Here is a 24673-nt window from a genome sequence, read left to right as displayed (position 1 = left end):
AAAACAAGAATGTTTTGACAGTTATTTTTACAATTTTCACAGTCTATAATTATAGCTCAATGAAGAATACTGTAGTATTATGTAACTTTGTTAAAATTATAATCTATGACAAGATACTATTTGAAAAATTAGCATTTTAGTTTCTTTTTTTTTTTTGAGACGGAGTCTTGCTCTGTCTGTCACCAGGCTGAAGTGCAGTGGCGCGATCTCAGCTCACTGCAACCTCTGCCTGCCGGACTCAAGTGATTCCCCTGCCTTAGCCTCCCGAGTAGCTGGGACTACAGGCGCACACCACCATGCCCGGCTAATTTTTTTCTTGTATTTCGGTAGAGACGGGCTTTCACCATGTTAGCCAGGATGGTCTCCATCTCCTGACCTTGTGATCTGCCCGTCTCGGCCTCCCAAAGTGCTGGGATTACAGGCGTGAACTACCACGCCCAGCTGGAAATAGGTTTCCTATTTAAAAATAATACACCAAAGTCGATTTAAATACAAAAAATATACTCAAGTGGAACAGAGATATCCTGTCCCCAAAAGTTACTAAAGGCAGCTTTTAAAATATATCATAATGTATAAAGCACCCCAACTGTATCTGCCAAGTTAATCCATATAGCTATGACTCAAATGCTGTAGTTCTGTAGGGCTCCATCAGCATCATCTAGACCATCCCATTTTCCCACACTACTTTGTCTTCGCTAGACTGTGAGCATTCGAAGGTAACAACACAGTGCCTGACATGTATCAGGTATTCAAACATTAGCTGAATGAATACCATACACCAAGAACAAATCTTCCCTTCATCTTCACATACCTACAAATTTAGTTTGTCTATAAATACATTGAAGGAGAACAGATACCAATCAAAATATTTCTTTTTCTTTTGAAATGGAGTCTCACTCTGTCACCCAAGCTGGAGTGCAGTGGTGTGTTATCAGCTCACTGCAACCTCTACCTCCAGGGTTCAAGCGATTCTCCTGCCTCAGCCTCCCAAGTAGCTGGGACTACAGATGCCTGCCACTGCACCTGGCTAATTTTTGTATTTTAATAGAGACGGGTTTCACCATGTTAGCCAGGCTGGTGTTGAACTCCTGACCTCAGGTGATCCACCCACTTTGGCCTCCCAAAGGGCTGGGATTACAAGGCGTGAGCCATCATACCCAGCTCAATCAAAATACTCACACAGCTGCTGAGGAAATGAATGTATGCCTGTATTATTTGAAATATGGTAATATATTGTTTTAAAAGTACCAGTGAGACTGAAAATTTTTCTTCTAACATATTTTCTAAACTTTTCAATAACTGACCCACTGCAATTACAAAAAGTGCAATATACTTCCTCCGCCTCCCGGGTTTCAAGCTATTCTCCTGCCTCAGCCTCCCAAGTAACTGGGATTACAGGTGTGTAACACCAAGCCTGGCTAAATTTTTTTATATTTTTAGTAGAGATGGGGTTTCACTGTGTTGGCCAGGCTGGCCTTGAACTCCTCACCTTAAGTGATCCACCCACCTTGGCCTCCCAAAGTGCTAGGATTACAGGCGTGAGCCACTGCGCCTGGCCAATATAAAATTAAGGATTCAACGGAACAACAAAAAAAAAAGATTTAAAGTTTAGCAACTAGTACTCTTATTTTTTTTTTTTTTTTGAGACAGTCTTGCGCTGTCACCCAGGCTGGAGTGCAGTGGCACAGTCTCCACAGTCTTGGCTCACTGCAACCTCTGCCTCCTGGGTTCAAGAAATTCTCCTGCCTCAGCTTCCTGAGTAGCTGGGATTACAGGCTCCCCCCACCATACCTGGCTAATTTTTGTATTTTTAGTAGAGATGGAGTTTCACTATGTTGGCCAGGCTGGTCTTGAGCTCCTGACCTCAAGTGATCCGGCAACCTTGACCTCCCAAAGTGCTGGGAACAGAGGTGGGAGCCACTACAACCGGCTGCAAGCAGTACTTTTAAATAAGCTTAACTAATATTTGTCTATAGAGTACTAGCATTTATGAAGTCAATACTGTACAAACAGTGCATATACTTTGGTATTTAGTTTTACCTACCGTTCCTGCAGTATCCAAGATTTCAAGCATACACTGTTGTGCATCTACTTCAACTTGCTGGTAGAAAAATTAAAATACATGTTCATTTTTTAAATGTACATAAAACTACCTTAATATACACAAAAAAGCTAATGTATCAAAAATAAGACACACAGATTATAACAACTTTACAGACTAGTATCAAGCAATACTTCAACAAAGCAGGAGGAAAAATAGCTAAGTAATCAAGATTCAAAGACCCCCAAATTGTAATCAAGTTCAAAAGCCATGTGTTCTCAAGTCAACACAGGGAAACCTACACAATCCAGTCTCAATATGGATCTCTCAGCACTTAATTCTAGAGAAAAAATAGTTTCAAAATAGCTCAAATAAATAAACAAAACCATCAATAGTTCCAACAGTATCATAAGTAATTCTGTCTAAATTCTCCCATGATACTTTAGATATACCTTATTTCTCTAGGTAACTATATGCCCTCACCATACTGGAACAAGATTTCTTGTATTAAGGAAGCAGTGCCACAGCTATTAAATAAATTACACATATATCCCTGTTACCCCTTTCCATCTAATATCTCCTAGGGAAAAATAGGTATTTAGAATTAGATGTAGAAAGAAAAGAGTAATACTGTCTCACAGCTGGGGTGCAAAATTTTCCAGTTTTTTTCGGTAGACTGTGCACATGGAGGGAGGAACGGAAACACAGTATTTGTACAATAGCGGGGCCAGGTTGGCTGCTTCATAAAGGTTGGGAAATACGTCTTTCCCTACTAAGTTAAAAATGTCTACACATTGTTTTATTGTCACATGCTGTTAGTGGACACAGGAATTCACCTTTCTACAGGCTGAGCATCCCTAATCTAAAAATCCAAAACTTGCAATGTTCCAAATCGAAAACTTTTTGAGCCATGTGTGGAACATCATGCTACAAGTGGAAAATTCCACACATGAGCTCATGTGACCAGTCAGTCAAAATGCAGCCAAAACTTTGTTTCATGTATAAGAATATTAAAAATATTATATAAGATTATGTGTATGAGGTGTATATGAAACCATGAATTGTTTAGATGTGGGTCCCATTCTATTTCATTATGTATATACAAATATTCTAAAATCAGAAAATAATCTGAAATCTGAAACACTTCTGGTCCCAGGTATTTCGGATAAGGGATATTCAACCTGTATTGTGAGTGGTGGCACTTTCTCAAGAGGTTAGTAAGTAGAAAGCTTAGGAAGACTTGTGTCCACCTATTTCTAGGCTAAAAAGAAGGGAGCTTGAGAGTAATCAGTCTTGCTAGGTAGGGGACTGGAAGTAACATGGGGCTACTACTTGAAATGAATGGTCTGCTTTAAAGTTTGTGTGTCAAATTACAAAAAATTCTGTGAATATGTGAGAGTATGGGTGTTTATGATCCTCTTAAACTGGTAAATATGCAATGCCAGAAAGTAAGTGTAAACTTTTCCCACTAATTTTGTAAATTAACTCTGCCTCCATCCTACTTTGTATAAAACATTCAATAATTATAAAGCTAAAATAAGTATTTATATTAAAATCAAAAGCAAAAGGCCTTCCAAAGTAATATATACCTTTCTATAAGAATCTTCTATCGTAGGATCATATTTTTCTACAAAAATTCCTTGAACAAATTGTACAGTCTGAAAAAAAAAATTAAGAAACCATTATACTTCTAAAGAAAAGAGTACATTCAATCTTTAAATTGTAAACTGATTTCACACAGGGAGTTACACCATCAATGAAAAAAACCACAGCCAATACTACATTCGAATGTGTACATTTGGTAAGAAAATTACCTCAGGAAGCTGTTTTTTTATTTTTAAATAAATAATCACTATGCTCCTTATTGGGTAATTCTAAATTTAGAGATCATATATTAAAAAATTTTTAATGTCTCTTGTTTCAGTCCTTTGTTATTTTTCTTTGAGACAGAGTCTTGCTCTGTCTCCCAGGCTGAAGTGCAGTGACGTAATTTTGGCTCACTGCAACCTCTGCCTCCCGGCTTCAGGCCATTCTCCCACATCAGCCTCCCGAGTAGCTGGGATTACAGGCATGCACCACCACACCTGGCTAATTTTTGTATTTTTAGTAGAGACGGGGTTTCACTATATTAGCCAGGCTGCTCTTGAACTCCTGACCTCAGGTGATCCGCCTGCCTCAGCCTCCCAAAGTGCTGGGATTACAGGCGTGAGCCATCGTGCCGGCGTTGTTTCAGTCTTAAGAGCTTAAATTTGATTTTTAAATTAGAAACTGACTAATTGTTATGTATACACACATAAATGCAGGATCAACTGACCTCCCCATCACTTTGGATACAAATGAAAAAGCAGTTCATTTTACGTTCTATGTACTTCTCAGTTTGTTCCAAGCATGACAATTCTCAGCTAGGTGGCCTTTCTAAGTGGCCAAGATGGTTTATCTTATGAGTGAGACAGAAGGTCAATCTATTTGCTTGTGAGGCTTTGCTAAGCTTTGAACTATTCATCAAATTATTTTCCCTATGTTTTTCTCCTTTCCCAACCCTCATTACCGAGTTATGTCTTCATTCTTGCTATACCATTCCTTGATGCAGAAAACATGCCGTTAAAAAATGTAAAACTGGACAGTCAAAGGTAATATTTGAAGACTTTTTATAAGCTTTGATATTTTCTAACATAAAATGTATAGGGTAAGACTATTCGTAAGAAAGAGCAAGCCAGGCATGGTGATTTATGCCTGTAATTCCAGCACTTTGGGAGGCAAAGGTGGATTACTTGAGGCCAGGAGTTTAAGACCAGCCTGAGCAATATAGCAAGACACCATCTCTACAAAAATTTTAAAAATTAGCTTGGCATGGTGGCACGTGCCTGTAGTCCCAAGCATTCAGGAGGCTGAGATCACTTGAGCCCTAGCCTGGGCAACAGAGTAAGACCCTGTTTCAAAAAAAAAATAAAAATAAAAAGACCAAAATTTATTCCTATCTGGCTCTGAAATGCGAATGCAAAAAGACATGTATTTGTATGCTCTCAATCTCTGTGCTTAGCTCAAATGGTATTCCAGCATAACTCGTGTCATTCTGGAGTCAATGTTCCAGAAAGAATATGATCCACCCAGATAAAAGTTGAGTAAAATTACAAGAAAAATATTATATTGCTTCTAAAGTCATTAAGGGATTTTATCTTAACAAAGACAAATCATCAAAACCTAAAACTCAACAGAAAAAGAACATCTTGGAGTGAAAGGCTTAGGTAAAGTAAGAATGACTTACCAAAGCAGACTTTCCAACGCCTCCTGAGCCAAGAACGACTAGCTTATACTCACGCATGATGCAAGCTTGTCAAAACCTAGTACCTTATTAAAGGAGAAAAAAAAAAAAAAAAAGAATTCTAAGTAGAGTTGTGTATTCCTGTGCTTTTCACAGAAATAAAACATTCAGGAAAATAGATTTATTTAAAATCATTACTATACAACCCTAATAGGGAGCACCCTATAAGCAGATTTATTAAAAGATGCTCAGAGGTAGAAGAAAACTACAGAATTACAGACATGACTTTGAGTCAGATCCAGGATAGAGCACAGGTCTGAAAAGAAATCCAACCTATCACCTGTTTTGTTACATCAAGTTTTACTCAAACACACCCATATACACTCATTTGTGTATTGTCTGTGGTTTCTTCTGCGCTATAACAGCAAAGTAGTTACAACAGAACCTAAATATTTACGTATCTGGCCAAGCCCTGGCATACATAAATGGTAAATATAATATGTTGGTAGAGGAAGCAGAAGACCAAATATTTGTTCCTAAAGTGGGGGACGTACAGACAACCTGAAAATGGTCTCGAATCAGAGACAGAACTGAAGAATATGAGTTCCCAGACTGAAAACGTCTACTTAGAATGTTTAGTATGATGAAATAGTAGAAATAAAAACAAAATATATCCAGAAAGAAACAATCCATACCAAGGCTTATCATTATAAAATTTCAGTATACGAACAATAGACAGAAGGTCTTAAAGGATTCCAGGGTGGGGGCATTACATGAGAATAACAGGCTCCTACATTCCTAGAAAAAAACTAAAGGGTCAGTAAAGTGGTACAAAAGTAGCCACCAGAACAGGTTTTAAAACTTCTAATCAAGAAATGACAGTTTTTTGGGTCATGGTTAACAAAGCTACTATAACTGATTTAAATTATTTTAATCAACTAATAACAATTTGCCTCAGAGGATATGCTTCTACAAACTAACCAATTAATGAGGGTTCCTTACTTCTGAAACTCAGGCAATCAAAAATGGCCTGTTAAAGAGACACATCCCAAAGCTAACCAATCAACAACTGTCTCACTTGAGTGACAGTGCTTCTATAGCTAACATTAACCTGCTCCTGTCTTTGAAAGTCTGCCAACCATTGAACTTCCTAATTCCCCAAAATCCTGTAAGACCAGCAGTCTAGCAAGGTTGGGGAAATTAAAAAAAAAAAAAAAGGAAAAAAAAGAGCAGTGTATCTGACCAGGATAGCTTAGGTAATCAAGAACTCAGCCAGATGTGGTGGCTCATGTCTGTAATCCCAGCACTTTGGGAGGCTGAGGTGGGTGGATCACTTGAAATCAGGAGCTCAAGACCAGCCTGGCCAACATGGCAAAACCCTTTTTCTTTTTTTGGGGGGTGGGGTGGGGTGGGGGCAGGGACGGGGCTTCACCATGTTGGCCAGGATGGTTGCGATCTCTTGATCTCATGATCCACCTGCCTCGGCCTCCCAAAGTGCTGGGATTACAGGCGTGAGCCACCACACCCGGCTTCAAAACCCTGTTTCTACAAAAAAAAGACAAAAATTAGCTGGGTGTGGTGGTACACGCCTGTAATCACAGCTACTCGCAAAGCCGAGGCATGAGAATCACTTGAACCTGGGAGGTGGAGGTTGCAGTGAGCCGAGATCATGCCACTGGGGTCCAGCCTGGGCAACACAGTGAGATTCTGTCTCAAAAAGATTCAATAGGATACAAAATAAAAATTGATTTAAGGAAATTTTCAAAAGTATTCTGGCACAGACCCAACAGCTAAGGTAAAGAGATGGCCTTTCTTTTTGTATATGGGTTCAGGTCTGAAATAGGAAACTTAAAACGGAAAATTGGTAATCTGAAAAAATCTACAATGGTTGAGATTTTCAGAGTCTTACAAACAAACTAGAAAAAACTAATTAAAAAGGTCTTTGTTTTCGAAATGAAAGCCCACAGATGAGGCTACTTGTACAAACAGAGCCACAGGAGGAACTGATGTTGCATGTTCACTAACAAATGGAAGTACAATAACCCCAAATCTGTTCAATATTGCTGCTCCAAGGGAAATGCATCCAATTCTCCACCCTTCCTCCACTGGGGGTGAGAGTGGGACTGACTGCATATAGTCACAGGAAACCTTTTAGGGGTGATGGAAGTGTTCTAAAAACTGGTTGTAGTGGGCCGGGCACAGTGGCCCACACCTGTAATCCCAGCACTTTGGGAGGCTGAGGCAGGCGGATCACGAGGTCAGGAGTTCAGCCTGGCCAATATGGTGAAACCCTGTCTCTACTAAAAGTACAAACATTAGCTGGGCGTGGTGGCGGGCACCTGTAATCCCAGCTACTCGGGAGGCTAAGGCAGGAGAATTGCGTGAACCCGAGAAGTGGAGGGTGCAGTAAGCCAAGATCGCACCACTGCACTCCAGCCCGGGTGAGAGTGCAAGACTCCATCTCAAAAAAAAAACAAAAAACAAAAAACAAAAAAACACCACCACCAAAAACTGGTTGTAGTGATGGTTGCCTAACTATATATATTCACTAAAACCTCCAAACATAACACAACTGACCGAAACAACATAAAAACTACAATTTTAAAATACTGAATATAAAAACTATACATTTATCAGAGGTGATTTTCTAAGAGACGTATGCCTTTCTTATTTCACAAAGGTGGCTGAGTTGGATGTGGGAGTTATACTTCTTAGTGAGGTGATTGGGACTCTTTTTCCCAGCTGCTTCATTTATCCATGAATGAGCATTATTTGTTGCTAGAATGAGTCAGGTTCATCCATATTATTGTATCTATCAGTAACTTGCTCCTTTCATTTATTACTATTGATTAAAACATACCATATGAATACATGATATTTTCTTTACCCAGTCACACCAGCTGATTTCCAGTTTGGGGATATTATCAGGGTATTTTTGTTACCTTAAAGAGGAAAACAAAACAAAAAACCCCAACAGTACAATAGTCAAGATCTGAATCAGTATTTTTCAAATCTGTGCTTTCTACTACACCAGCATTGAAAAGACTGAAATAACAAACAGATTTTTATTGCAAATGCCAACTCCGACTCACTGGCAACAGCCATTATCCTGTTTTTAGGATGGTGTGGTTGCATCCAGTTTTGCAGAAAAGACAACTCTGTTCAATAAGCAACATAATTGGCTTGTGGTGCCGGTAGGGACTGGGAAAGAGTTGTAGCACCTGTATCTGTATAGTGTATTTGTGATCTTTAGGCATAACCTTTCTGTTCAAGTGTTCTTTTCCTGAAGTCCTTAGCTCAGGTTAAGAATGAGCACTTTGAAATATGTCAATTCCCTAAAATTTCATGCACAATTAAAAATGGGAATAGTTACATCAGATTTTCAAAGACATTTGTGACAACTATTTGAGACACTGAGACTAATTGTTCTCTTTCACAGAACCCCATGGGGGGACAATTTTGACAGCACAGTATAGTGGCTAATGGTACCTAAGTTTCAAATCGTGGTTTTCTATAATCTTGGGCAAGTCATGAAACCTTTCAGAGCCTCACTTTCCTTCCAGGTAAAATTAAGATAGTAACAGCTACATGAAAAGGTTGTGAGATGGATTACAAAGAATGTGTAAACTCCATGAGGATAGGGATTTTTTTTTGTTTTACTCACTGCCATATTCCCAGAACCAGAAACTGTGCCTGAAATATGTGATCAATAAATTAAAGAAAGAATTAACAAGGAAAGAAATGTAGTAATTCTTCAGAGTCACTGACACAACACCTTTCACATACTCGTCAACAAAAGATAAATTTCAGGCCAGGCGTGGTGGCTCACGCCTGTAATCCCAGTACTTTGGGAGGCCGAGGCGGTTGGATCACTGGACATCAGAAGTTCAAGACCAGCCTGGCCAACATGGCAAAGCCTCTACTAAAAATACAAAATTAGCCGGGTGTGGTGGCACATGCCTGTAATCCTACTTACTCGGAAGGCTGAGGCAGGAGAACTGCTTGAACCCAGGAGGTGGAGGTTGCAGTGAGCCCAGATCGCACCACTGCACTCCAGCCTGGGCGACAGAGCAAGACTCCATCTCAAAAAAAAAAAAAGAAAAAAAGTAACTTAAAGTAAGAGTAATGGCAATGGTTTGAGCTGCCACTCAGTACACTAAAGAGAACTGCTATTCCTTCAGTTGAGAATCACTGCTCGACTTTTTTTTTTTTTTTGAGACGGAGTCTTGCTCTGTCACCCAGGCTGAAGTGCAGTGGCGCGGCGATCTCGACTCACTGCAACCTCCGCCTCCCGGGTTCATGCCATTCTCCTGCCTCAGCCTCCTGAGTAGCTGAGACTACAGGCGCCCGCCATCACGCCCAGCTAATTTTTTGTATTTTTTTAGTAGAGACGGGGTTTCACCATGTTAGCCAGATTGGTCTCAATCTCCTGACCTTGTGATCCGCCCGCCTTGGCCTCCCAAAGTGCTGGGATTACAGGCATGAGCCACTGCGCCCGGCCCACTGTTCCACTCTTTAATCTACTAGCTCAAAAACATGTAAGAACCCTTCATGTCAATATAAAAAAGCAAAAAGCTGTGCATACATCAGTATTTTGAATCATTTAAAAATGTTCAGAGATAATGACTGGGAAATAGCCCTCTTTTAAGTATTTAAAAAACACATTACTAAACAAAAATCCTGTAATACTGGCATTGTCTCTGACCGCTAATATTAATCACAGAAGTCTTAATGAAATCTATTGTACCTCAAGTTATGCAGACTGTAATTTTGACAGCCTAGGAGGAATCTCATTATTACATTACCTCAAGGGTACGGAAAAAATCTTGAGATTATAATAGAAAATGAATTTCAATTCCCTGGAATAAAAAAAAGAAAAAAAAATACATGACAAGGTGGTGGGATAGGGAATTGTTTTTCTTTTCCTTTTGCTTATTTTTTTTCCTGACAGTTCTATTGTTAATAAATAGAAAAAAATTATAAAACAAATGAAACAAAAACTGAAGTTAACAGAGGAATTGTGAAGTTGTTCTATAACTACCCCAATATTATCATAAGAATGCTGATAATTACTGGCATTTTTAAGAAGTAGACTTTAGAAAACTCAAAAATACCAAGTTTAGCCACTCAACTTATAGAGTAACTATAAAATATTGATGTTGGAAAAGTATTGGATTAATAAACTATTGGTGAGGGTACCTTTTAAAAGAAACAGATACGCATAAAAGAATCAATTAAAGTTTAATTCTATTCTTTAAGTCTTAATTACTTCTCAGAAAACACTTCTCAAAAAGGACTAAGAGATGCTTAACTACTGAAAATTACAACATTAAATATATTTTAAGTGCTTTATAGAAAAAGGAATACTCAATGTAAATACTGACATTTTAAATACCTATCTTATATCAATGCAAAATTTACAATTAGCAACCAAAAATTTATCTAGAATGAAAAGATAAATACGGTAGGTAGCAAAGGACTTAAGTTAGTACTTTAACTGGTGTGCCACAAGTAAATGATTATATTCTGAGAAGCTTGCTCATTTTTAACTACTTGTACATCAGTAGAAAATAAGGATTAAGTCAAAAAGAGGATAGGAAGTAATACTAGAATACCTGATATTATAAATTATTAAGAGTTCTGACTATTAGAAGGTATTACTGCCATGTACTACCATTTAAAGTGAAGAGATTTTGGAAGAAAAACAAAAACTATAATCAACAGAAAAATAAACTCCGAAAGAAATTTTAGAATGAACAACCTTCAAGAAGTTAAAGGCAGCTGCAGTGGACCGTGGGCAGCCAGGGTCGGTGAAGAATCCCAAGATGGCTGGGCGAAAACTTGCTCTAAAAACCACTGACTGAGTAGCTTTTGCAGAGATCATACCCCAGAACCAAAAGGCCATTGCTAGTTCCCTGAAATCCTGGAATGAGACCCTCACCTCCAGGTTGGCTGCTTTACCTGAGAATCCACCAGCTATCGACTGGGCTTACTACAAGGCCAATGTGGCCAAGGCCGGTTTGGTGATGACTTTAAGAAGAAGTTTAGTGCCCTGAAGGTTCCTGTGCCAGAGGATAAATATACTGCGCAGGTGGATGCCGAAGAAAAAGAAGATGTGAAATCTTGTGCTGAGTGGGTGTCTCTCTCAAAGGCCAGGATTGTAGAATGAGAAACAGATGGAGAAGATGAAGAACTTAATTTCATTTGATCATATGACCACTGAGGACTTGAATGAAACTTTCCCAGAAACCAAATTAGACAAGAAAAAGTATCCCTATTGGCCTCACCAACTAACTGAGAATTTATAAAATTGAGTCCAGGAGGAAGCTCTGGCCCTTGTATTACACATTCTTGACATTAAAAATAATAATTATACAGTAGACCAATAGCACCGTAATTTTAGGCACAGTAAATTAGCCAATATCTCTCATTGCTAACTCAGTTTCATTTAACTTCGTGTTGCCTTTAACAACTTTTTTTTTTATATCATTCTCGCTTGAATTTCCAGTATAAGTGATGAGATTTTGTTCATTTACAAGTGCTCTCTTTATGGTACTCTTTGTAAACAATAGCATTTATTTGTAAAAACTGGATGCAGTTTGAAACTATCTGTACAGTTAAGAATTGCTAGTTAACAATAATATGCCTATGTATGAGTTAATCTGCAAATGTAGTACATTTGTATTCATCTTTAGTCTATGAATCAACCAATTATACCAACTAATGAGGGACTCCTGGATCTTCATTTTACTCAATCTGTTAAACAGAAGACTGTAGCATATATGCGAAATGAACTTAATGTTATCAACACTGCAACTATACGATACTTCATCAGCAAAAAGGTGCAATTTCTACATCATGTAGGCACATACACAATTATAAACTTTATGCATGATTCACATTGCCTCTCCAACACAATCTAGATTACAGATGAAGAAAATCAATTAAATTTCTAAAGAAAGCTATCAAAATACTAAAAATTCCACTACTGTTCAAAGTATTTTCTACACTGTTTTAATTTTTTTTTTACCTTTGATTCAGAGGAACTGTGGAATGCACTGATTTTTTCAAATGCATAAATATTTCTTCTATTTATCTTTGAATATATTTTTTGGGTAGTTTTTAATATTAGGTCATTTACATTTAAAGATTCCTAATTTGAGTTCCTTATATAATCACCTAAAATTTGCGTGACTACAGCTAACCTGATTGATGAAAGTAACTGACAGCTTTTACACTTGGCTATTTACTTCTTGCAAAATACCTACTACCTTACTCATTTGTTTAAAAGTAGTTTATTATTACGTCTACAACTTTTATCCATTTACTCTACAGACTGGAGTTTTATTTGCGTTGGTTCTTTTTTATCAATTTAAAAAGCTGTTTAATTCTAGTTTCAGAGCAAACCACAGCAAAGACATGGAAAGACAAGAAAAGAAAACCTCCTTTGGCATCGTCGAGAGTCCGGTTTCAGTGGCTGCTTCGTAACTGTTTGAAATGAAAGTGGAAGAAGGGGGTGGTGGCTCATGCCTAAAATGCCAGCACTCTGGGAGACAGAGACAAGCAGACTGCTTTAACTCAGGAGGAGTTCAAGACCAGCCTGGGCAACATGGTGAAACCCCATCTCTACAAAAAATATGAAAATTAAGCCAAGTGTAGTGGCACACACCTGTAGTCCCAGCTACTCGAGAGGCTGAGGTGGGAGCATCACCTGAGCCCAGGAGGTCGAGGCTGCAGTGAGCCATGTTTGTGCCACTGCACTCTAGCCTGGGTGACAAGTGAGACCCTGTCTCAAAAAAAAAAGAAAGAAAAACAATCATATTCTACATTAAGTTCAGTAAATTTATCTAAGATAATTATTTCATTAACCGGAAATTATTAACTAGTATTTTCACAAAACAATAATGAATGCTATAATAATTCTGAGTTAACAGAAAATCCTGAAGACATGAATCAAACAAAATAAAAACTGGTCTTATGGGGTAGCTTTTTTTTTTTGGTCTAAATGTGTTCACTATATTACACATCAAAATGCAAATAACTGATTTAATTATCCAACATTCTGGACTGCCTATAACATTCTTCCTAAGATTCAACTGTAGATATTACTGATCCAAATTATGAACAAGAGTTATTCTAAAAAATCACTAAGGAAACTAAAAAGCATAACAAAATGATAAATTCATGTATTAAAAAGAAAATTCTTGTTTATTTGGTGCTGAGATTTATTGAGGACATACTCCATCATCCCAAGAACTGTGCTGGTCAGAAACGAAAATCTAAGAAATGACACCTTCCATTAACACTACTATAATACAGCAATCAATTATTTGACATCAATAAATATATACTGAGTACCTAATATATGTTAGGCACTATTCTAGGCAGTGGGAATATAAAGCAGTGAACGAAAGACCCTGTCCTCAGAATTTATAATCTGGAGTGAAGGGTATAGAGGGGGAAACAAAGTCAATATAAAGTGTCAGATGTGATAAACAGTATGGAGGAAAAAAAAGGAGATAAGAATGGATGGTTTTATATGGGGTGGTTATGAAGGACTTCTATTAAGGTGAAATTACTATATAGCTCAGTACACAGAGAGTCCTGTCAATGGATTGATATTAAATTTTGTTTTTAACAAAAGACTACCATTAGGCTTTGTCCTGTTAAGCATTTAAAAAATCATCTTTGGGCCGGGCACGGTGGCTCATGCCTGTAATCCCAGCACTCTGGGAGGCTGAGGTGGGTGGATCACAAGGTCAGGAGATGGAGACCATCCTGACCAACATGGTGAAACCCCGTCTCTACTAAAAATACAAAAATTAGCCGGGTGTGGTGGTGCATGCCTGTAATCCCAGCTACTCGGGAGGCTGAGGCAGGAGAATCGCTTGAACCCAGGAGGCAGAGGCTGCAGTGAGCCGAGATTGTGCCACTGCACTCCAGCCTGGCAACAGAGCAGGACTCAGTCTCCAAAAAAAAAAAAAAAAAAAAAAATCTTTGGTGGGGTGACATGCTAATTAGTTTGTGGCTGAAGTTAAATCTGGATTTGGGAGTCAAGAGATTTATCCAGCCCCTTCCTCTGTAAAAAGGGGCATAAATGGGATTTCTGGAGAAGTCTAAATGTAGTTGGTCTTATGAGGTGCTGTTTTTCAATATGTACAAAATGCCCTTTGGTGAGTTCCCGTGCCAGCTCTTTACAGGAGGACATGTATCTCTTTTCCTCAGCTGTGTAGCAAAAACAACACAGATCAGGACAGCATATTTCAAGATGCAGTTCTTAGGAGGTTAGTGTCAAGGAAATGTCTCTGAAGCATTCTTGCACTAACTCAGCCCACAGTGACCATTCTCCTTCATGACAAGTTATACCAAATACTTTAGGACTTGATTATGTATTACCTTGTACTATTTTCTAAGGAGACAACAAGCTGTAGAAAGTAACACTAACTTTGAATTTAAGAAGCTCTATTTAAAAAGTTGTATATCTTGAGATAAATCACTGAATTCTTGGTTTCCAGATTCCTTGTCTACAAAAAGATGGAATGAGGGAAGCGGGAAATACTGAACACTCAGATGCCTTACATCAGCCAGGTAACCATGTAAACGTCTGAAGCAGTTAAGGTCTTATTAGGTAATAACATAGACTGTGGTCAAGTAGGGAGTGAATGCTTTACAGGTAAACTCATTTGAATTCTAAAAATTATGAATATTGTATAAACCAACAAAATCAATTTGAGAGATAAGAGATCTGAACCCTGGTCCAGCAGTTTTTGACTTCTCGACTAGATCCCTAAAGTCCCTTTCAATTATAAAATGTTTTGTTACAATAATGTTACATGTACCAGACTTTGAAGAATTAAACATAAATGGAATTTTAAAAGCATCTTAGGTTGGGCGTGGTGACTCATGTCTGTAATCCCAGCACTTTGCGGGGCTGAGGCGGGCAGATCACTTGAAGTCAGGAATTCGACACTAGCTGGCCAACATAGTGAAACCCTGTCTATACTAAAAAATACAAAAATTAGTCGGGCATGGTGGTGCACGCCTGTAATCCCAGGTGCTCAGGAGGCTGAAGCAGGAGAATCATTTGAACCTGGAAGGCCGAGGCTGCAGTGAGCCAAGATCGCGCCACTGCACTCCAGCCTAGGCATACAGAGTGAGACTCTGTCTCAAAAAAAAAAAAAAAAGTTAGATTCCTTAATTACTATAAAAAATATAAATTGCACTGGTAATAAAATTTAATGATAATCTAAATATTATTTCTCTAACTTCATAATGGTGGTTTGATATTATAGATATTTTGGAGTCATTATCTTTCAAAAACAATACACATTTTAAAAAGGAGTGAAAATAAACGTAAGACAACATCCTTACTCTTAAGGTATGCACAACTGGGAAAATCCATTAAGACTAGTGGGCACTCAACCAGGACAAGATGCAACCACATTTTCTTCTACCTTCTCGCATGCTAGTCCAAGATGCTTTATGCAATAAAAGCCATATAACTAAAAATTAGGGCACGGACATGACATCCTCTCTCAGGAAACACACTTCTCTTCAAATAATACCACAAATAAAGAGACTAACTGTATAAGAGATTATACAAATTGGTTACAGAGATTAAGAATGCGAAGTAAAATATAAAAAGAAGTTAAAAACAAGTGAATACCAAGGAAAAAATCTATATACCAAATATACAAAAAATGTGGACTAGTGAGCCCAGTGACACCAGACTGTACTATAAAACATTAAAGCCAACAACCGATTACCTTTAAAGACTGCTTTAATCCTATCCAGGATAAAACACAGTTGAACAATGGAATTTTAAAAACTTTAAATTTGTATTAATCCAGTTAGCAAAATTTGCATCCAAGGTTACCTTAAAAACTTTGAATCCAAAATTATCTTGAAAAGCAAACAATTAACTCATTAAAAAAAGGACCCATATTTAAATAATATAAAGCAATTCTACATTTTAAGATGAAACCAAATAACTGACATTTTAAGAGACTTCCTGAACTGAGTGAGGCTAGTTCATAATTGGTAAATAAAGAAATCCTGGGGCTGGTTTGAGGCCCAAACTCGGTTTTTCCTTATACACTTAAAAGTAAATACTATATCATCTTTGGAGCTCAGGGTGATAAAACATGAAATCTGGAAATAAGGAGACCAAAACTAGCTACGTAATTTACCAGGGGGTGGTCATTTATTTCTAGGCTGGCATCTTTTTTTTTTTTTTTTTTTTTTGAGACGGAGTTTTACTCTTGTCGCCCAGACTGGAGTGCAGTGGTGTGATCTCAGCTCACTGCAATCTCAGCCTCCCTGGTTCAACTGATTCTCCTCTCTCAGCCTCCCGAGCAGCTGGGATTACAGGTGCGTGCCCCCACACCTGGCTTAATTTTTATTTTTAGTAGAGGTGGGGTTTCACCATGATGGCCAGGCTTATCTTGAACTCCTGACCTCAGGTGATCCACCCGCCTGGGCCTCCCAAAGTGCTGGGATTACAGGCGTGAGCCACTGCACCCGGCCTCTAGGCTGGTGTCTTAATCTGTGAAATATGGACAATAATACTGACTGTACCGAGTTGATGGACAGATTAAATAAGAATGTACACTGTTTATTAAAGATTTACATGTTAGTTATTACCATCATCAAGCAGCTGCAGGGTAGTCCTTATTTTGGTATCCACTATTTGGTCTATAAATGTTTGCTGAATAAAGACTAATAATTCATTTCCAGCAAATGACAGAAGTATATAGACTTTAAAAAGAAGAATAGTAAGTTATCTTTTTATAGGTAAATTGCCATTTAAGTTCACATCAATTATTGACAGATGCCATGAATCTCAACTGAAGATGAACTACACAAATCTTGGCATTAAAAAAAGTAGGGACAGGCCGGGTGTGGTGGCTCATGCCTGGAATCTCAGCACATTGGGAGGTTGAGGTGGGTGGATCACCTGAGGTCAGGAGTTCGAGATGAGCCTGGCCAACATGGTGAAACCCCATTTCTACTAAAAATACAAAAATTAGCTGGGCATGATGGTGCACACCTGTAAGCCCAGCTACTCCGGAGGCTGAGGCAGGAGAATTGCTTGAACGGTGACTCTGCCTCAAAAAAAAAAAAAAAGTAGGGATAGGTGTGGTGGCTCACACCTACCTGTACAATCCCAGCATTTTGGGAGGCTGAGGTGGGAAGACTGCTCGAGACTATTCTGGACAACACCGCAAAACCACACTTCTACAAAAAATTTATAAAGTAGCTGGGTGTGGTGGTACGTGCCTAGAGTCCCAGCTGCTCAAAAGAATGAGGTGGGAGGATCACTTAAGCCCACGAATTGGAGGTTACAGTGAGCTATGATTGCATTACTGCACTCTAGCATAGGTGATGCAAGACCTTGTTTCTAAAACAAACAAACAAAAAAACAGTTCTTAAACTTGCCTTCTAGGAATCACAGTCCAGTAGAAATGCCCTGCAGCAGAAACTCTAGTGTTAAAACCAACTTCTGGGTTCCAGAGACAACTGCTCTTAACTTTGTAACCTGATTTATTTCTTAAATCTCATTAATAAATAAAAAAGTAGCTTATAAGAATCAAATCCTTGAAAAGCAATAAGCAACATTTAAAAAGCATAATTTCTGTCCCTTAAAATATGCCAAAAAAATAGCTGAGTGTCATGGTTCATGCCTGTAATCCCAGGACTTTGGGAGGCCAAGGCAGGCGGATCACTTGTGGTCAGGAGTTTGAGACCAGCCTGGCCAACATGGTGAAGCCCTGTCTCTACTAAAAATACAAAAAAAAAAAAAAAAAAAAAAATATATATATATATATACCCGAATGTGGTGGCGGGCGCTTGTAGTCCCAGCTACTCAGGAAGCTGAGGCAGGAGAGTCGCTTGAACCCGGGAGGCGGAATTTGCAGTAAGTAGAGATTTTGCCACTGCACTCAAGCCTGGGCTACAGAGCAAGACTTGGTAACAAAAAAAAAAATCTCTGCATGGGTATAACCAAAATGGAAATTTTGCAAAAGCAGTTCTCCAATCTCAAGTTGTTTAGCTACTACACTCACCCCCCAACCCCAGTTTGAAATTCTGTGATCTTAAATTATAAAAAGAGGCCTAAGTAGGCCAGGCACGCTGGCTCACGCCTGTAATCCCAGCACTTTGGGAGGCCGAGGCGGGTGGATTGCTTGAGGTCAGGAGTTCGAGACCAGCCTGGCCAATATGGTGAAACCCCGTCTCTACCAAAATACAAAAACTGGCTAGGTGAGGTGGCAGGCGCCTGTAATCCCAGCTATCAGGGAGGCTAAGGCAGGAGAATTGCTTGTACCCAGGAGGTGGAGGTTGCAGTGAGCCGAGATCGCACCACTGCACTCCAGCCTGGGTGACAGAGTGACTGTCTCAAAAAAAGAGGCCTTAAATACTGGTTCCTGAAGTCAGGTAACATTACTTCTCTCACTGCACTTTCTGGAAGAGCAGATACTTGATTTCTCCTTTCCACCTCCAACTCCAAAAGTAATACTTTAACAGTTAAAGAGGATAACTGTGTCCTTTTCTCATTCCCAAATAAAATCAACTAATTCAACTGTCAGAAGGACCTGTTATGAATCTGTTTAACACAATGACAGACTTTAAAAATTCTTTTTGAAGGAAAAAATAAGGGGTCCAAACACTACCTCTCCTACCCTCTTTTAAAAATAAAACTTCTAACAAAGAACTATAAAATAAATAGAAAGCTGCTAAAATGAAGACTGCTTATCATATTTACTTTGAGTTGTCTGCCTCTCTCATCATGAGGACACATGGAAAATGTTTCCAATCTTATTCGTTATGCCAAGAAAGATCTCCTGTGAACAAGATTTCTAAATCTAGAAAGTGCAAAATTCGTAGATTATCAAACTGTGTATAGCATTTTTTCTATTCTGATTATATTTATAATACCTCAAGAAAGAAAAAATTCCCTTGCCCTTTTCACGGATTAATACTGCTAGTAAATCAAGTTTTTTCAATTAATCACACCAACTTTCTCCCTGAAATATTCAACAACATATAATTTGACATGCAACGTTAAGGTTAGCTTTTCCAGTTTTATTTCTATAGTTACCTTTTCAGTTCAGTATTTGATCATGTATGGTAGAATATAGAGTATACAATTTATCAATAATCTGACAAATGCAGAAGAGCCAGTTTAATAAATTTCTCAGCTGAGTCAAGAGATAAGCAAAATAGTTAAGAGATTTTTTAAAAAGGAGAGACCAACAATGTCAAAAACAGGTAAAATAATAATAATAATAATAATAATAATACAGGCTCAAGATCACCTTATTAGTTTCTATCAGATCTTTCCAAATAGGCTGTATTTGTGTAGAACTCTTCCCTGCTCCCAATTCTCTAGATGTGACTAAAAAAAATGTCATTTTTTCCCTGTCATCTGAACTAGCAGTAAAATCTATAGGGATGCATACTGACTCAGTATAGGCTTTAGATCCCATTGTCTGGGTTGGAATCAGTTCTACTTGAGTGGCTTTGGTCTTGTTATTTTAAACTGTGTCTCATTTCCTCATTTGAAAATGGAAATAAAAGTATCTACTTCTTACAGTTCTTAAAGATTCAAATGAAATAACTTACCCTATGCAAAATGTGTAGCACAATGAGTAACACATATGAAGTAGCCAGTAAATGTTAATTTGCTATTTTTTAAAATTACATCTATCTAGGTGTTTATAGTGCTGAAGACACCTAAAGGACTTCAACAGCATACTATTTTAATAGGTAACTGTATACCTGGGAGTTGTCATGGATTCTTCTCTCTCCACTCCATTATTGAGTCTGATTCATTCTACCTTGGTATTTCTGCAATCAATTCCCTTCTCTCTACTCCACTACCTTATACTGGGCCTTATTATTTCTTACACAGGAAGAGGAGGATACAAGAGGCAACGAGAAAACATTAATTTGCTTTACACCTCAATTTCAATGACCAGATTAGAGATGTTAAGTTTTTTTTGTTTTTTTGAGACATTGTCTTACTCTGTTGCCCAGGCTGGAGTGCAGTGGCATGATCTCAGCTCACTGCAACCTCCACCTCCCAAGTTCAAGTGATTCTCCTGCCTCAACCTCCTGAGTAGCTGGGACTATGAGCACACGCCACCATGTCCGGCTAATTTTTGTATTTTTTAGTAGAGACGGGGTTCCACCACATTGGCCAGGCTGGTCTCGAACTGCTGACCTCAAGATCCGCCTGCCTCGAACTCCCGAAGTGCTGGGATTACAGGCGTGAGTCACCGCACCCAGCCGAGATATTAGTTTTAACTGTGACAGAGGTTATGTGGCCCAGAAATCTGAGGAAAAGCAAATGTGACAACTACATATTAAAGCCCAGAAGACACTCTGTTAGTTTTATAAATTAAAATGTTCACAGTGTTTGCGCTGTGTTAGCTCACAATCAAGCAGGGTCTACAGAATAAAGTGCTTGCTGTGGATGCAGAGAAGAGAACAATTGTCTACCTATAAAGAACTATCAGGCAAGGCTTCCTAAGTGGATATTTAAACCAGACCAGTGGATATATAAATCATTAGGGAATAGGGGAGTTCACTTGGAAAGTGAGGGCGCTCTGGGGAACGGGATGAGTATGACTGAAGTCATCAAGTCATGGGTGGTGGGGGGTTCGGTGGAGGTATGGGGGAATTTATTTTGTGATAATAAATCTCAACTTAGTTTTAAAGTTTTAGATGTAAAATGTCACCCAATGAACTTTGATGATGTTTTTCCCAGCTTATGAGAAATAGAAATAGGAACAGAAAAAAATACTGCACGAAACTGAAAACCTTTCTAACTTAGTGAGCTTCTCACAATAAAACACACAGTGAATAGCTTGTATTGTACAATAAACCATAACATAAAAATCACTTGCCAGCTGGGCATGATAGCTCACATCTATAGTCCCAGTTACTTGAGTCTTGCTTGAGTGGGAGGATTGCTTGGGGCCAGGAGTTCCAGACCAGCCTAGACAACATAGTGAGGCATCATCTCTAAAAAAATCATTAGCCCACACAGTGCCTATAATCTCTGGATTTGCTCCCATTTCCTCTTTATCTGAAGCCTTTTGTAAAAAGGAGAGTTAAGTGTCTTATATCTTATTTTTAATTTCTCTAGCAATAGACACCACTGTTGTGGTCAAACCACCGCCACCATTTACTCCACATTCTTTTATAGGGTCTACTCTAAAAAAAGACTGTGTCTACTAACCATAAACCAAACCTACTGAAGAGTCCCTCTGCTTGTGAAAACGACATCATTCTTTTTCAACTTTAGTCAAAATTTTCCCACATTTTGGTCTTTTTTATCATCTGAATCTGATCTTTACATTTCTACGTATAAGTATAATCTTCCAAACATTTGCTTAAAAGGCACAAGTAATTTTGCTTTGTTAATTAAAAAAAATTTTTGTTTGGCTGGGCATAGTGGCTCATGCCTGTAATCCTAACACATTGGGAGGCTGAGGCAGGAGGATCACTTGAGGCCAGGAGTTTGAGACCAGCCTGGCCAACATGGCAAAACCCTGTCTCTAATAAAAATACAAAAATTAGCCGGGCATGGTCACACACACCTGCAGTCCCAGCTACTCAGGAGACTAAGGACCAAGAATTGAACCTGGGAGGCGGAGGTTGCAGTGAGCTGAGATTGTGGCTGCACTCCAGCCTGGGTGACAGCCAAACTGTCTGAAAAAAAACAAAACAAAATCCAAAACCCAAAAAACTGTTCTCTTCAGGTTCATTTTATGTGTTTATTTAAAAAATAAAAAAAAAACCTGCAGTAAACTACTGATATGCAAAAAAGATGGCTACATCATGAAGTGGAATCAGAGTGACCAACGGTCCAGGTTTAAGCACCGAAAGTCTTATGTCTGAGGAAACTCTCCATCCTGCGAAAACAAGAATGGTTGGCCATTTTAGTTGGAATATGTTCTGACAGGAATTTGCTTCTTATTTCATAGTCTGAAAGATGGACAAAACATACCTGCTCTCAAAAAGCTTACAATTTTGTAGGAAAAGATGGAGACATAAAAATATGAAAAATATCATGAGATGTACAAAATACTATGGGAGTTCAGAAGGAGAGATCAGGAGATTTATGAAGAGGGTGGCCAAAAAAAAAAAAGTTACAATATTTCAACAGGAAAGAACATACCAGGGATAAGAAAAGTGAGAGCAAAGGCACAAAAGGCAGCATAATATGGGAACATTAATTAGACTATAGCGGAAAAAGCAGTCTGACTGGCTCACAGGGCACAAAGGAATAGGAAAATAAAAATAGCAGTAATCTTCAGTTAAGATTAAGGAGATCTCTGAGTATCAGTGAAGAGCTCTGACTCATTTAATAAGCAACAACAATAGACATTTTGAAGATAAACACGAATACTGAGAAAACTAAAGATACTTTTAAATTAACGAAAGAAGTTCTAACAGTAGAAGGCTGAACAATACATCTAGGCATGGTAAGCATTTCATTAAAATATGAGTAATATGTGGTAATTTTTAAAATGCGTAAGTTGATTTGCAACAAAAACCTGTATTAAAATGGTGAAAAACAAAAAATGAGGTCAGAAATAGCATACCAAATGGAAGAAACTGCAAGAAACTGACATAAGGATAGTTAAGAAACTGGTAATTTCAGCTTTATTCAATATTATATGGATATTAAGTATCTGCTATGTGCAGCCAGTGCAGATATCATATGCAAACATTTTTGCTTCCCTATTTTTTATAACAGGATATTAATTTTGATACCACGGCATCTAATATCTAAGGCACGCTGAAGTTACATTTAGTTATACCACTATCACAGAACATAGCACTTAGGGTATTTGCCTACGACCTCACATGTATTAACAAATAAAGCAGATGTATGGGGCAGGCCCCATTTTTCCCTCAAAAAAGTCCTTCGAATCTGCCAAAGCACATGAAGAAAATCATTCAGGCTGGATGCAGTGGTTGACACCTGTAATCCTTGGGCAATAAGGTGAAACCCCATCCCTACAAAAAATACACAAAATTAGCCAGGCGTGGTGGCTTGCGCCTGTAGTTCCACCTACGCAGGAGGATGGGAGGTGAAAGGATCACCTGAGCCTGGGGAGGTTGAGGTTGCAGTGAGCTGTGACAGCGCCACTTCACTCTAGCCTGGGTAACAGAGTGAGACCCTGCCTTGAAAAAAACAAGAAAACAAAAACAAAAAACACCCCAAAACCAAAAAAGCAAAAAGCCCCAAAACCATACTCAGTTAAGGGTTAAATACCTCATGACCTGGGGCCTATGTGTAATGATTATTGCTATATAATCAAAACTTAACACAGTGCCTGGAATATGGAAGACACCCAATTATTTGTTGAATGAATCAAAACCAGTTTCTTGCCCTAGAGGGGAGGTTGGCCAACTGGAACTCCCAGGCCAAATCCCATTTGCTCCCTGTTTTTGGTTTTTTTTTTTTTTTTTGGTAAATAAAATTTTGTTGGAACACAGTCACACTCATAAAGTTTTAATGGAACATACTTCATTTGTTGTGTCTTGTCCATGGTTGGCTTCAGGCTACAATAGCAGAGGAGAATGGTTGTGATAAGGGATTGTATGGTTAACAAGGCTTAAAATACTTACCAGGCCCTTTACAGAAAAAGTTTGCCAACACTTGCACTATAGGCTAGAGCCTGGAAGAGACAAGGATAGACCTTGCTCATTAACTCAAAGGTGGCAAATGGGTTTTAGCTTAGTCATCAACTCCAAATACTAATAGCTACCTGTAGCTAAGTGCAGTGTTGAGAATGATTTTTGAGATCAACTAGGACTCAAAGGGAAAGAATCTAGTTCTCAATTACCAATGGCTACTGTGGTTTAAGTGAGGGAGAGACACGGTTGTATTAATGATTCCAAAAACATTTGAAAATTTCTGCTGTAGAATATTTTAAACATCTAGCACTGTTGTCTGACGGTTTTACAAAAATGTATTAATTAGTTGCAAAATATATGCCAAATAACCCCCTCAAAACAAATCAAAACACCTATAAAGAATTACTGAGAATGATCCTGCTGAATGCTGAAGTCTGTCTACCAAAACCAACGATTTCTGGCATAGATAGCTATCATTTTTATAACATTCATTCCATATCTCCATGTGACAGGTACATTATTCACTAACAGACTGAGTTGTTTAAGATCATTCATGAGGATGATAAAATAGTATATATAAAGGGAACCTACAGCAAGAAGGTAAGCCCCCAGTACATATAAAAACTTTAAGATTTATAGATAAAATTGAAAAGGACAGCTTGGGTAAAATATATTTCACATTTAAAATGAAAATCTAATCTGTTAATTTTGTGCAT

At 38.3% G+C, this 24673-nt stretch overlaps 1 protein-coding gene and 1 pseudogene across 4 annotated transcripts in view; one reads left to right on the top strand and one right to left on the bottom strand.

The window, feature by feature from the left end:
* The window catches only part of RAP1B (RAP1B, member of RAS oncogene family), a 51015-nt gene that overhangs the window by 7575 nt on the left and 18767 nt on the right, over positions 1–24673 (bottom strand). For 2 of the 4 annotated variants that reach the window (XM_054443538.2, XM_054443539.2), the window contains exons 2-4: positions 5307–5389; positions 3631–3699; positions 2045–2101 (exon numbers count right to left, since the gene is read on the bottom strand). In XM_054443538.2, the coding sequence (XP_054299513.1) occupies positions 2045–2101; positions 3631–3699; positions 5307–5363 (183 nt within the window). In that variant the 5' untranslated portion in view covers positions 5364–5389. The remainder of the gene's footprint in view (positions 1–2044; positions 2102–3630; positions 3700–5306; positions 5390–24673) is intronic. The other 2 variants (XM_054443540.2, XM_054443537.2) reach the window with 1 other exon arrangement.
* Positions 11035–11680, top strand: LOC129009946 (ATP synthase subunit d, mitochondrial-like; annotated as a pseudogene).

This window comes from Pongo pygmaeus, chromosome 10, assembly GCF_028885625.2.
Source record: "Pongo pygmaeus isolate AG05252 chromosome 10, NHGRI_mPonPyg2-v2.0_pri, whole genome shotgun sequence".
In the NCBI taxonomy this organism is placed as follows: domain Eukaryota; kingdom Metazoa; phylum Chordata; class Mammalia; order Primates; family Hominidae; genus Pongo; species Pongo pygmaeus.
Note: the sequence above shows the minus strand (reverse complement) of the source record. Positions and strands in the feature narration are given on the sequence as shown.